At 36.7% G+C, this 15,111-nt stretch overlaps 1 protein-coding gene across 2 annotated transcripts; it reads right to left on the bottom strand.

The window, feature by feature from the left end:
* Window positions 1-249: 249 nt before the first annotated feature.
* LOC108671738 (phosphatidylserine decarboxylase proenzyme, mitochondrial) lies at window positions 250-15,001 on the bottom strand. 2 transcript variants are annotated; one of them, XM_018159309.1, is made up of 7 exons: window positions 14,312-15,001; window positions 7,173-7,300; window positions 6,407-6,518; window positions 5,315-5,420; window positions 4,269-4,407; window positions 3,585-3,757; window positions 250-3,182 (listed from the first exon to the last, which is right to left on the bottom strand). In XM_018159309.1, the coding sequence occupies exons 1-7, from the start codon at window positions 14,514-14,516 to the stop codon at window positions 2,687-2,689; spliced, it is 1,359 nt and encodes a 452-aa protein (XP_018014798.1). In that variant the 5' UTR covers window positions 14,517-15,001; the 3' UTR covers window positions 250-2,686. The 2 variants fall into 2 exon arrangements, with proteins under 2 accessions (XP_018014798.1, XP_018014799.1); XM_018159310.2 differs by lacking the exon at window positions 14,312-15,001 and adding an exon at window positions 9,665-9,722.
* Between the last annotated feature and the right edge of the window lie 110 nt (window positions 15,002-15,111).

Here is a 15,111-nt window from a genome sequence, read left to right as displayed (position 1 = left end):
AGAAATTCAGCAACAAGTTAATCGATCTTGCTGTACGACTACTAGCAAAATTCTTCATTCCTCAAAAGAAGTGTTTTTTCTTTACGTTTAGTCACCGAAAGAAATGAGAATATTACGCTATTAAATTCGTAGCCGCTATACAACGTATTAGAAGTGAAATAGCAATAGGATGCTATTCCAATATTGGAGGCTGTTCTCAGGAATTCAAATACTTGCATTAGGCCTTAAATTGGTAGACAATCAAACGCATTAGATTCCAACATTTATTGTATTTACATGGTCACGTCAGAGCTGCACCTTTCTGAGACACTATTGAAGCATTAATTGAGAGCATAAATCAAGTCCAAATGCTGGTACTGGACTAGTCTTTCTCACTAGGATTGAATTGATTAGCACAAGTTCACAAATTGGGAAGTTATTCAAGTTTTGCCGAGATCGAAAAACGAGTTTAAACGCTGTCAAGTTTAAAGCCTCGACTAGCTGTAAGATCGCAGATGACGTAATTCTTATCAAATTTGGTCGTTTCCTTTCATTTCGGTAATCAACCAAACGCCCAACTAAATTCGGCGAATACCTAATCTACCCTAATCGCATATTGACTATTACGAATTATTGTTCTTCGCTAAATTAGGAACGAATAGTCGAACTTTATATTCATTCGTACGTTACGCAGTTTTCTATAACATTCAATATTACGACTTGCAATGGTCAAGTAAGCAGCGGCAAGACAAGTTTCCGTGTACACAGATCTGCGTAAGATTTAATAAAACTTTAAATAATAAAAAACTGAACTGCGAAATTCTAAGCAATAGTCGATGAATGAATATAACTTTTTATTCCAGTGCCCGAAAAAGGACGATGCTTTCAGGGGGGACTAAGGTCCCCCTAAAATGGTTAAATTTAGCATTCTTCAATACACTTGCATGGCCTGAATATTTGAATATATTAGAAACACTGAATGAAAAGAAAAATATCTCATCACGAGATTAATGATCGTTGAAAAATATGACGCTGAAAGCGAGAAAGTCAAGCACGATTAGTTAGGTAGCATTGACAGTCCATGTCAAGATGGAGGTAGCTAGAAAGTTCTTCATTACAAACATATGTATAAAATTAACCTAAAAAATGCTCGTTTCCTTATCACAGGTCACTTGACGCCTGCGTTTAGTCATTCATAACCCTTCCGTCTATCACAATCAACTTGCAAAATTGTCGATTAATCCCTTGTTCATGTGCCCAAGTTATCGGAGCAGTTATGTAACTACAGGATACTTCCCAAGCAAACGACGATAAATTGCCGGCACTGGGTAAAGATGCAGGCAGGTTCACTAAGGTGGAGCGCCTTCGTGCCACACATAGCTCGACCAAATTCACAATAAGTACCAAAAACTAAAAGACATTTGCCGAAAAACACCGACCGACGTGCAGATCTAGAGGAATGTTAGGTTGCGTCAGTTCTTTTCGCCAATTTAATATTTAAAATGAATTGACCTTGAGATGGTCCAGTGCGCTCGTTCAAAATGCGTCTTAGTCGAACATCTATTCACTGTAATAGTGCGACACGAAAGACAACTATCGAGATATCCGAGTACATAGTTATAGATAACACCTACATCAAGAACAATGGTGATACAGCGAACTAGACTGCACAAAATTGCTATTAGATCATGAGACTCGAAATTGGTCAATTTTATATGATAGTACATGGAACAATTGATACAGCCAAGCTAATTCGATCCTTACTTTGGTCAAGCAACTGCCATCGAAGCTTCTACTGCAAAGAGTGCACTTTTCGTCGATTTATTCATCAAACATTCAAGTTTGGGCTGAGGATTTGGATTCATTTACTCATACTGAAAATCTAATACATCATTCTCTCCTCATCATACATAACATCACTCAACAAAACTCAAAGGCTCAGACTTAATCCGTAGAGCTAGAATGCCATCTCATTAACATAACCTAATATGACTTAGATGACTAGAGGAGCTAACCAAAATTCATGCCTGCGTCAACAAACATTAGCAGGGCTTAGTTTTAGGGGTGAAGAAGAAAACTGATACAGGTAGGCAGATATTACAATGGCTGCATTTTTTTTCAACGAAACCGCCCAGGTTATTCAGTCCATTGAGCAACTGGGTGAAAATGATTTAAAATAGTACTGTAGAATTCCACCCTGACCCTCGTACCGTCTGTCCAATGAATTGACTACGAATTGATATCAAACTAATATATAAATAAAAATGACACAGCACATATAAATGCTCTAGGCAATGGTCCTGTCAGCTAACAGAACGCAAGAATTCAAGATTTTGATTCATTTCAGTAGCTTAAACCGAAATTAGGGAGGAAATTACTACATTTTAACGCAACTAGGTAAAATTGACCTCATTCACCGAACACTGGATTCAAGGGAGCCTTACTGTTGAAAATTTAATTAGAGTTTCGGGCCCTGCAAAAAAGCAGCCTTAGATTTCCAGTCCAATCGTGGCACTAACACAAAATTCTATACCAATAATTTTATAAACAACACAAGAATCATTGTCTATTCAGTAAGCAGATTTGTTCTAATAACTTACGGACAAGGAAATGACTAACATCACTCGCGTAAATTTATAGAGGTTCATTCATTAACAATAAAACTTCAAAACATTCACAGTAAATAAATTATCTAAAGATCACAGCATCACCGTTCAACCCCTTTGTTGTGGACGCAATCTTTATCCGATCCTGCAGTTTTATCAGTGAAGGTTTCAGGAGCTAATAAAGCTTCACCCATTTTGATTTTTTGACCAGGAAGTACACTCATCACAGAATTCTTTGGAGCTTCAAAAAGCAAGACTATAGTCGAACCAAGATTGAATTCTCCAAAAGGCGCCCCTTTGCTGAATGTGAAATTATGACCGGGACCTTCAAACGTTTTGTCACTGAATGTACATGAGGGCCGGCATCGTTCATTGGTTCGCAGGTCTTCGTCGAAGTAAGTTTTGACGGAGCCGACGTTTGTAGCGCCGACGGCTGTCATTGAGAAGAAGCCGTACTTCCAAGTGCCGATGTAGGCGACGCGCTCGTTCAGAACAAACAAGTTTGGAATCCAAGCCGCAAAGCTTGGATTGACGCTCAGAAGTTCGCCAGGAAAATGACGACGGTGAATTACCTTCCAGTCGGCAGGGGAATGAAACCTAGAGATAAAAGCTAACATTAATATTCAATCAACCAAAAATCGTTGCATTATCTTCTAGAACGCCATCAGTACGGTAACTCTATTCCGAGGTACTGCAAAGGTGACAAGCACGAGCAATGTAAAATGAACACATTTAATCACCCAAATAATTCAACAAAAACCTAAAAGATTACATAAACGAGAGGTCGTTGAGTGATTCAACAAATATCGCCAAGGTATCAGCTTGCACTAGAAATTGTCTGCGTTAAAAAGTGTAAAAGAATCAATTATTAATTTCTGGATCGCAGACTTATAGAACCTCTTACCATAATTAACAGGAAATTCACGTGGAAAGTTTTCCGCAGGTGTGAAGGCTGTGTAATTATCTTGTAATTTCACGATATGGTTACAACCTACACACCTGTGATAGTCGCCTGGCGCAAGGTACAGAACCACCTGATGTAATTCGTTGGCGTCAGGGTCTGTGATACAAGAGTTGTGGTAGCAGGAGTCGTCAGCTGTAGCCCCGTCGTCAGGGCTAACCCCAGACCATATGTTGGGGCCCAAGAACGACCCCAGGGAATATGTCACGCCCTGTATTTAAGAGCAATTATTACTCACATACTCGGTAACAACAAATGTGGTCAAATAAACTTTATTGAAAGAAACAAACTATTCAAAATAATGAGAAATGAAATTGCCGTATAAACATCAAGATATACCATGCAACTATCTTTCAGCCCAAATGGTTGAATAATCATTCGAGACTTCGAGAGAAAGACTTCCCTGTATGTGTCAAAGTTCCATAAAACGTTTCTGAGTGTATTAAGTTCCAATTAAAGGCAGAAGATGCTTTGAGAAAAAGTATGAGGAAAGACAGGGTTGACAGATGGCGTAAAAACGGCCAAATCCGCAGACAAAATAAGCCAAAAGTAATTTATTCCATATTACTAGTAAATTTGTAGCTTGCGGTGAAAAAATTAATTTTTTACTTGGTAGAATGCAATAAGAAATTACGGCCATCACAAATTTTTGCTAGCCTACGCACTTGAAAATAACCAAGTTATGAAATTTCGCCAAAGCAGAGGGAGCAGCATTCAGGTACCTTGATCTGGTGGAGCGTTCCACAGGAGACCCGTCCAGCCTGCAGGATGGTGCCGTCAACAGGGCTGGTGAGCGCAGACGCGGCGTTCACGGGACGTGACGAAGGCTTAAGCGACCGTCGGAACAGCGATGACAGCGAGCTGAAAAAATCAATGCAAACGAGTTATAGGTTACCGAGCGCTAAAAAATTGTTCCCAATCAAGAATAAACTTCAAGTTTTCTCCGAGGGAAAAGGTAATACATTTCATGTTCGATAGCATGATGCGGAGAAGATGTTAGTGAATTGACGGAATTATTCGACTGTTTAGTAGTAGTAGTAGAATTGTTTGCTAGCGCTTCAGCTATTAAGCTAGTTCGCGCCGAAAGTCAAAATGTAACATCGGAAGGTCTCAATTATTCAAAGTCTCAAATTATTCATCACCCACAAGGAGCGGAAGGTCTCAGTTGTCCAGCCCGATGAAACTGGCTCGGGAGAAGCAATTTTTGCATCTTAAAGAGACGAAGTGACAAGGAGGGACAGGTGAAAAGCAACAGAACCTAAGACACTCGAACAAGAGGTCGCTTACAAGGAACGTCGGCCGCCCGCACGAGAGAGACAGAGAAGGGAAGTGTAAGGAATCCTTCCTACATAATAACTTAACCCCACAACTGAGACCAACGGTCAGACACCGCGAGCTCAGCGGTGGGGCGCTCAGGAACAATCCCCCTATGAGCGCAAAATCTCATAGGACTTCTGACGAGCACAGGCCACCTCAGAAGTCCCCCTGAAGGGTTATTCGACTGTTTAATGGTAATTTAGTTTTGTTTTATACAATTTAGTTTTTGCTAAATAAATTTTCAAAGTTAATTCAAATTTTTCAGTGCCAGTTCTGTGCTAGCTATGGTTTTAGAAGCATCTTCGTCTTAAACTTTGATCAGTTTAAATATTATGGGGACTAGGGATAACAGGATTAAAAATTTTTGAATCTCATGGTTTATCTAAACAAGGCAACACTGGGATAAGCAGCTAGCAACAGAGATTGTTAATAAATCACATGGCGAACTGACTTGTACTGCAAGATGTCCTCGACCTCGGCTTCAGTCATGTCACAGCCAAATGTTCGAACATAGGAGCCCAGAACCGTTGAGCGACACCAGAGAGGTAATTCAATATCTGAAATGAATATCAAATATTAATTTTTTCACCGCCTATCAAATATTTGCGAATGTTTGTGTGAGACCAGGAAATGTTAGGATTCAGGCTATTGAAGCGTTTAATATTCATACCAATTGTATCTGGATAATTTTCTGGGGTTGAAATTGTTTGTAGCGGTAGAATCTCGAGGTATTATAAATCAGGGTGAAGAGGGTTAGGTTAACTTTAATTTTTTAACTTAGATAGAATTTCTTTTTGAAAAATGGATCACTAAACTTTCTTCTCAACATAAAAATAGGAGTTTGATGTAAATTATATGTATTTATATATATAATTATTTGTATAAATAATATAAATATATATATAATAAATAATTATATGTATTCGAAAGTTTCTCTAATGCATTATCTTGATTTAGAAATTATGGATGGGATTCACCTATTTCAGGAATCATCTATCCTGTAAATGTTGGGTTGAGCTGCCAGTAAGTAATAAAATGAAGACTAGTGTTAGGATGACAAATTTTAGGATTTATAAAAAAATTAAAACTGAAAGTTCAACTAATCTTTCAATGTTCTTAGTTCCACATGCTTTAAATGATAAAATGCATCAAGGCAACTCTAACTCTGCATTGAACTAAAAAAAATGCATCACCCTGTCTCATAAAAAAATTTGTTCAAAATTTCATGGATGAGATTCACACAATTTTCAGTGCTTGAAAGCTGAAAATACCAAAAGCCAGGCAATAAACTTTGGTTTTTGCTTCCTAAAATTTAGGAGCCCAGGTGAAGAACATCTGATCAAAAAACATCAGTACAGATTTTAAATTTCACGTTCACAGGTGAAGGAACACATGTATACACCGACAGAAAAATTGTGGTCAATTTGTTATAGAAAAGAAAACACCAACAAGGAAAGATGCATAATATAACTCAGCCTAGAATCAATATATAATAATAGAATAGATCGTGGACCACATTTTCAGCCAACATCTAGGCACTTGCCATTAATCCATCCCCAAAATCTGGAAAAGTGCCGCAAGGGAAGTAGCTTATAAACCTGCACTTCCCAAGGTCTTGCTATGCAAGCAGCCCCCTCGGCAGCCAGGCGTTGCTCCTGAAATTATTCAAGCATTATTGACAATATGCTACATTGATAATTCAAAGATTCCATTTTTATGCTGAAATTCCCAAAATACAGATGTTTTTTCCTGGAAAGCTTCAATATTTTTCAGAGATATTTTCTACCTCTTTTTTAACAAAAAATAAAAGAATGAGCTCATTATCTTAAGAAGGCTCATCAAATTTAGAATGTATGTATAAGTGATGATATCAAAAATTTCTATTTGGATAAGTTTGGAAGTTGCATCATCTGCATGCATCTTCATATTGTATACCATACATATATATATATATATATATGCATTGTTCAAAGCTGAGATTATCAGAGAATAATGTTGACAGGAAGGTCAATCATCAGCCATATATAGAATGTTCTAGAAACATGCAGTGACTATAAGTATAAGGATGTACCCACTTGAACAGAGTCAGAACTTCCCCAACCTATGTGACAATTTGAGAGACCAAAATTCTATCTAAGGAATTAAAATTCTATATTCAATTCCATTAAACATTTTTTAATTGCCTAAATGATTGTAATATTTGAGACAATTTTGGAGATTTTGCATTAATCTGTAAAAAAATTGTAATAAAATCAGATAAAGAATACAAATTCCTCAATTCAGGTTCAGTAGCTGGGGACAAGTCTTACTTCTCTCTTCCGTGTGTGTCTGTACTGAGTGGCAGCAATGACAGCAAAACCCACACCAAGCGGCAAAGGGGTCCACTTGAGAGACCTCAAGTAGCGGGTAAAACTGGCCATTGCCTCCCCGCCAATGCCTGAAAAGGGGTTTAAGATGAATTTAAGTCATTTCAATTAAAGAACCCTAATTCATGATTTTCTGAAGAGCCAAATTCTTTGGTGAAATATTGTAGTGCAATTGTGCAGCTTTATTCCTAGTTAGTGAGAATATAATTTGTCTACCACTAATGATGAGCAAGTTGCAATATTTTCATGCAGGCCAGAATTAGTAATTTAGTAAGAAGTTTTGTTTAAATTCTCAAACTTATGCTAAATTGTGGCCTAAAGCATAATTAAACTAATGAAAGACCAACAACTTCCAAGCCAAGAAATTTGTCACATCTGATGCATTGCTATTAAAAGTACCATTAAAATCAATGCAATACCACAAATGACATAACTTAGTAGTTGCTGCTCAGCAGACATGAAAAAATCTACTTTCCTAGCCATAACCCAATATGGAATATTGGGCAAAATTTTCCAAAAATCCCAGGTGAAAATGATCACTTCACAGATTACTTTGATAATTACTGAAAAAAAGGCAAGGGCCATAGAAATGGGTGATTATCTATGTTTTTGTCTCATTCATAAGTAGCATCATGATAAATAGTCAAGCAAATTCACTATTAAAAAAAGATTGTAAAAACACATGAAACAAAATTTACAATTAATTACAGAAAGGAATATTTTAGTGACAACCATCATATTTTTTGGAGGAATAAATCATAGTTCTAGTTAATTACTTTTTATTCTATGTTGCCCTGTGCACAATTCTATCTATGACATTCTATGCACAATTTGTGATGATGCATTATTTTTATGCCAAGAAATTTTTTTTGCTGAGCAAGGTAAATGTAATCAAAATTCTTTGTTATTAATCAATTTTCTTGTTATCTGGAGCCTTTGCAAACCAAGGTTCTACTGTAAATGTGTATTTAGGGGTGTCCCATATTACCCTGTGCGGCCTGCTGGGGTGTCCCTTGTTACCCAATCGTGCGGATATGGCTGCCATTTTGTTTTGGATTGAGGTACAAAAGTTCCATCAATGAAGTTTTAAAGCCAATACCTGTCTTCAATTTTTTTGTCAAGCAAAAATTTTTAATTTGGCAAATATTTCTTAACTACAGACCTTAGCAGGAGTATTTTTTCAAAATATCACTTTTCAACATTTTTCCTTCAGGGACTTTTCAGAGCTAGTAAATATATGATTTCTTAACTTTCCTTCATGCTATATAGGTAGAAAAATGTTTAAGTTTATGCCACTATTGTTAGTTTTGCAATATTTAAATTAGTTTTGCTGCTATAATATTTTTATGCTGTCGCGGAGGACTGTCCCAATTTACCCCATCTGTCTCTTATTACCCCATTTGATAGTACATTATTAGGCTATAAGATTTCATATACATTGAAAATTTGTTGCTTTGGAACTGCAAGATTTCAGTAACAACTAAAAAGTAGAAAAGTTTTACTCCTGTGCCCAATTGAGACTAATGATTCAAAATTTACATAAAATACATAACTTAGAGCTAAGAAATTAATACAAAATATAGGATAATATTAATCTTGCAGACAAGCATGATGCAGCTCACATGCTCATCAGTCAGCCACAGCACTCAGCAGGGTAATGAGAGTGAGGGACTGGGAGTAAGATATTTTCATTTGCCTTGCCATTCATCAAAAAGGCCTAGCACGCTGCACGCCTAATACGATTATGGTCCATAGGGGCAAAGCATCAAGTTTTTCAAACTCTTCAGTCTTCATAACTTCAATTTAGGCTGTTTAGTTGAAACTTTAGTAGTTTAGTTAGTCTGTTTACAGTTTCATACAGTAAAAAAAAGAAAAACATCCAATTTTTGCCTACTTTTTTAAAAAAAAATTACCCATGAAATTATTATTTGTACCCACAATTTTAGAAAACTTTGGTCCAATATTACATATTGGGCCTAATGCAGGTCAAATATTCAGATCATCACTGTACATCACTAGGTACATGCCTACCTATATCAGGATAGTAACATTAAATCAAGTTCAGCACAATTGCACAATAAATTACAATACTATGAGAAGTTTTCAGAAATTTTACCCTGTTTAGGTTAAATTCTGTTCTTTAATTGGTTCGTTTTAATTTAATGCTGCAATATTAATATTGTGTTGTGGCGACTGGCGGATGCTGGCCCAGCAAAATCGTTCAACTTCACGGTTCAAGTAGATTACCCAGCATTGCTGATGCGGTGATGCTGGGTGTCTACTTGAACATGAACGATTTTGCCGGTCATTTGATATCATTATCATACGAAAGTAAGATTAAAATACAAATAATCGTATTAATTAAAATTTCAGAGACAGCTTTAAAATAAAAAATCTCCAGGACTCAAACAATATCAAGTGTTTATCATGCTCACTTTATCACGAGATCCTCGTCAGTTGTCACACGTAAAAACAAGAGGCACAACTTACACGGATTGTACGATTTATATTGACTGGCATGACTGCCACTTTATGCAAACAATTTCACATCATTTATTTACTACTTGGCAACTTTGACGGTATTAAAAACGACGGAAGATTATCGCATTTCACTCCTGTAGCTAAATCCATTCTTCAGATGGCAAACTTTGAATTATAAGTAATGCAATTCTTGTAATTGAATTTAGTTTATTTTAATTGCTTAGAATCATTGACCACCGAGTAATCGGAAACAATTGGAATAAACCTAATTTTTCTAAAAACGATTAGCTAAAAGAAAGTTATTTAAGCACCAATGTAACAATTATATATGAAATATTATATACGAATCGTTAATGTGGTAAAAATGCCAGAAATCACCAGCAAACGTAGAGATTCGCAGGATGGTATGGCTGGAAGGTCATTTATCATTAGCAACAATTCTCACTATCAGAAGGTGAGAATAGCATGCTCTCTGTCAAACTACTGTTTTACGTTATTACTACGTAGATAAAGCAAAAGCTCTTAACAATCACGTCGCCTTATTATATGGGCCAAAAATGTTGACAGACCGAATCGACACTTCAGCGAACTCGCCTGCGAGCTCGAAACTCGGGCACTCATAAATCCTTCAATAATGAACGGATTTTATTCAAATTTGAAATATAAGTAGGTAATATCAGTAATTTGCGGACGGAATTTTTTCTGATTTTTACATCAATAACTTTTTAGTTAATACGGAAAGCCTAACTTCATTTTCAACTCTGGCACTCATAAATCCGTCAATAATGAACGGATTTTTTTCAAGTTTGAAATATAAGTATGTAATATCAGTAATTTGCGGACGGAATTTTTTCTGATTTTTACATCAATAACTTTTTTGTTAATACGGAAAACCTAACTTCATTTTCAACTCTGGCACTCATAAATCCGTCAATTATGAACGGATTTTATTCAAATTTGAAATATAAGTAGATAATATCAGTAATTTGCGGACGGAATTTTTTCACATTTTTACATCATTAATTTTTTTGTTAATACGGAAATCCTAATTTCATTTTCAACTCTGGCACTCATAAATCCGTCAATAATGAATGGATTTTACTCAAATTTGAAATATAAGTAGATAATATCAGTAATTTGCGGACGGAATTTTTTCAAATTTTTACATCAATAACTTTTTTCTTAATACGGAAAACCTAACTTAATTTTCAACTCTGGCACTCATAAATCCTTTAATAATGAACGGATTTCATTCAAATTTGAAATATAAGTAGATAATATCAGTAATTTGCGGACGGAATTTTTTCAAATTTTTACATTCATTACTTTTTTATTATCACGGAAAACCTATATATTTCAAATTTGAATAAAATCCGTTAATTATTGACGGATTTATGAGTGCCAGAGTTGAAAATGAAGTTAGGTTTTCCGTATTAACAAAAAAGTTATTGATGTAAAATTCAGAAAAAATTCCGTCCGCAAATTACTGATATTATCTACTTATATTTCAAATTTGAATTAAATCCGTTCATTATTGAAGGATTTATGAGTGCCAGAGTTTAAAATGAAGTTAGGTTTTGCATTCGAGTTCGCAGGCCAGTTCGCACGCGAGTTCGCAGGCCAGTTCGCACGCGAGTTCGCTGAAGTGTCGGACCGGTCAACCATTTATTCGATGCTTTGAAACTTCTCGTAAAAATAACAAACAAATATTAAAGGATTAACGCAGGAGTTATCGTACACGTATTGGGAGCAAATCGATAACAATGAATGTTTAACGATAGACTGGTTGGTATTTATAATTTATAAACGAGTGCCAATTGAAGTCCTACCAATAATGATCCCGTGATAATTGAGAACGCAATAGTGCCTAACCTTAGGAGCATTACCAAGTGTACTACTACTTAAAAACTTTAAAAATTGAAAAAACTTGTAAAATTCAACATTAGAGTTTTTATGTTTTGCTTTTGTATTTGAACCAGTCTTTAAGGAGTACGACAATTCCATAGTAGGGTTGGCAGTAAAGAGGCCTTGTCACCCGTCAAACCGGTGCTGAGGCTGCTCTGCTTAATGCCCACTCAAAGAAATGAACAAGACCTTGTCCAAATAGTGAGGTATTTTTCGCTTGCGTTGGTCTACCTGACCCATTTTGGCGGGGAAGCGAGTCGTGAAAAGTGGCACTATTTGAACAATAGTACCAATCTTTCTTACCTGTGTGTAAGAAAAGTGCACACTGTACACCCGCCAGCCGGCAAGCCCTGAACAAGCTTATGCTGCTGCATTGACTGAGGAAGGCCGCATGCAGTTGCCTGGTCACGGGCATTGCACTTCAGTGCAGACGCTCCAACGCATCAAATGACTTGCTACTCAAGTGGGAAGGACAACAGAAATATGCCGGTCCGTTGCGACAGTTAACACTTGAATATATAAAGAGCATGAATTTAAAGGCTCAATTGAATATAATGGGCGTGAATGTACAGCAATATATTCAGCCGCGAGCACACCACAGCAGGCGCTCAAGGTCGCGCTGTATTCTGACAGTAAAAGCGTTTAATAATCTACCAGAAACAGAAATTATACCTTCACGTCAGTAACAAAATAAAATCTTTACTCGACAATAGCGGGCAGCAATAAGAGTAGCTAACCATTTGACTGTATCATTAGGTTCTACAATACTTCTTTCATTCTTTCCGTGCAAATTATTACGTTGCCTACTTTCATAGCAGTTAATTATAGGTGCCCAGAGGTCTGGCAAAAGGATCAAACTCGTGGTTACGTTTGACTTTTTTAAAAATATCATGTAGTACGCTATGTATTCTATGAATAACTTGCTGGGGCGTCGCAAGCTAATAAATATAAACTTCAGATATAAACTTCTTTCTAATTCTGTATCCATTAACAAGTATATATACCAGTCTCTAATTTATATACGAGGCTAGTATTTAAAGGTTTATATTCACCAGTCTCGTACCATTCCACACCGTTTTAATTATTAATTCAGAACAGTGCACGGAAGTTATATGAGCTCCACAGTAACCGATAACCTGCGTCATTCATCAATTCCATGTCTGCCTGAAATAAAATAGTTACCGGATGTTCATGGATCAAAATGATTTGAAGGCGGCCACATGTCGAAAAGATTTTGTACGACATTGTTGTTAAAAACTTTATCCTTCATCAAGACTTTTACTGTCAACAAAATGCGGAACAACTCGACTAAGTGTCGAATGAATGGTAGTCAAGGAGCATCGATCACACTCTGAATAAAGCACACGAGGCTCAAAGTTCTCAATGAGAGACTATAGAGAGTGGGCTGTGGCCTAAGCAGTTAGGGTACGTGGCAGAGAATCGATAGTCCTGCCCGACGTATACAGTCGCGGCAAGCTGTGGGGTGGCGAGTCCAAGCTATACTAGGTGAGTCACAGCTTCAGTGAGTCACGGGTGCAGAATAAATGGAGTCAGGATGAAGGATGAGTGCTGAACAACTTTTCAACAACGGGGAAGGGAGGAGTGATTTATTAAAGAAAGGTGATAGGTATATAGATTGAATTGAAAAATCTTGAAGAAAATTGCTTAGATGCATGTATTTTGGGTAAATTTATAATTTAGTTCATATTACTATGGTCTTACTGGTGGCATTCACAGCAGGGACGATAGAACACCTGCCACGCACCTGTACTGTGTGAACCACTTGTTCCTTGTCACTAATCAAGCGCAGGAGTGCAGCCTTAATTTCACAAAATAATTAAATAATTTATTGAACTTTCTTCCCGTTCAAATATGCGAACGTGTAAACTCCACCTCAGTTGCATGGGCACGTCTTCAGCTGCTCACGGCTTACGTGAAATTGACTTGTACCGGTACCTCCCGCTACAGTGCTACTATCATAAGAGAATAATTTACAACTTAATTCCAAGCCGTAATTTAATCTATATGATTCATAAATAACGGCTAATAGCTGCGACAAGTTCGAAAATTTTGCGATTTGTGTTTTCCTTTTTTTCTACAATTAATATTTTACGATTTGTGTTTTTCTTTTCTTCTACATAGGGGCATTTAAATGTATCATACCACAACCACTTATCATTCGCTTGCCTATTAGAAACACTGATAGGCATATTTATTTATTCATATTGACTAGCATATTTTAACGCAATGCAACTAGATTCATCAATTCATGAAAACGTTTATATCAAAGAAATGCACAGTAGTGTTTAACTTGATACCTTCCATATGCCATACTGATTGCAAGACCCTAAAGTTTGAGTTACCACACCGTAAATGATATCATAATGCCCTCGATCAATTCATAGTCACGATAAAAAATAACATTACTATGAAGAAGGCACATAATGGCATGGGGAGTCAATCGCGACGGACTTGATTAATTTTTTTATTTATAGGCTACTATAGTGTCCGAGTATTTTAACTCAAGTGTGTGTCAATATTGTAAACTAAAAATGCCATAGGCATATGTTTTTTCAACACTTCTGTGTCTGAAATTTCCACAAGCGCCAGTCTAGAGACATACGTTCACCTAAGACTGCATAAACATAATAATAATCATTACAGAAATGATACTTCCATAAACAAATATAACTCACCAGATATTAGGAGTAGACAACTGATGCTGAACAGGAAGAACTGTAGTCTCTTGACACCCTTCACAATGACTGGCCGCTCCTGCGCAGCGTATACGGCGGCGGCCGCGAGGGTGGCAGCGGGGGACCTAACTACGGCGGGCACAACGTAGGGCTGCACTTCCAGAAATGACTTGGTTAGGTCAGCGTTGAGGTAGTGCGGTTGCATGCTTAGTGCCAAACTTTTTAAGGCGTTGTAGAAATACAGTAGAAGTTTGTTGTTGTAATTGAGTTTTGATAATATTAGGACAGTTGCTGGGGTTAAGAGATAAGTTGATAGTCGGAAATTGGACTTGAATGGAATAAGAAAGCTAAGAGGTCCTCCAAGCACGAGCGATTTCGGAAGGCAAGTTTACGATTTATTTTGGGTTCCTTGGGTTTAGTGAAGCCAAAATCTTTGATGGATAAGCAAGACGTAGCAATCGAACCCCGCTTCGTTTCTTTCCGTTGAGTAAACTTTAAAGATAACACCGAAGACTGAAAAGTTTGGTCCAACGAAATGGCCCAAGCAACACAAATTCACTGAAACCAGGTATATAAGTCTTACAAAAAATATAAAAAAATTTATCACTTTAATTTCAATTAAGTTCAAAAGCATGAAATCGTCAAGGTTTCGGAGCTTTCCACGATTTTAACTTGGAAATAATTTCATCTGAAAAAAAAAAATAAATGTTTTAATAGACACAAGTAAATGTGTCTGGAATCAGAAGGACATGAAATGCCCTAATCTGACACATGCAAAGCAACTAAAAGATATTTACTGC

The sequence above is a fragment of the Hyalella azteca genome, unplaced genomic scaffold (assembly GCF_000764305.2).
Source record: "Hyalella azteca isolate HAZT.00-mixed unplaced genomic scaffold, Hazt_2.0.2 contig5344, whole genome shotgun sequence".
NCBI lineage: Eukaryota > Metazoa > Arthropoda > Malacostraca > Amphipoda > Hyalellidae > Hyalella > Hyalella azteca.
This window is presented reverse-complemented; position numbering and strand designations above follow the sequence as displayed.

Bases quoted from the DNA above. Each gene is read 5' to 3' on its own strand.
- LOC108671738 (XM_018159309.1), bottom strand. From the start codon at position 14,516: ATGCAACCGCACTACCTCAACGCTGACCTAACCAAGTCATTTCTGGAA. The intron at 6,519-7,172 runs GTAAGACTTGTC...GAATAATTTCAG, and splicing joins GACACACACGGAAGAGAGAA to GAGCAACGCCTGGCTGCCGA. The intron at 3,183-3,584 runs GTGTGTAGGTTG...TTTTATCTCTAG, and splicing joins GCGCCAGGCGACTATCACAG to GTTTCATTCCCCTGCCGACT.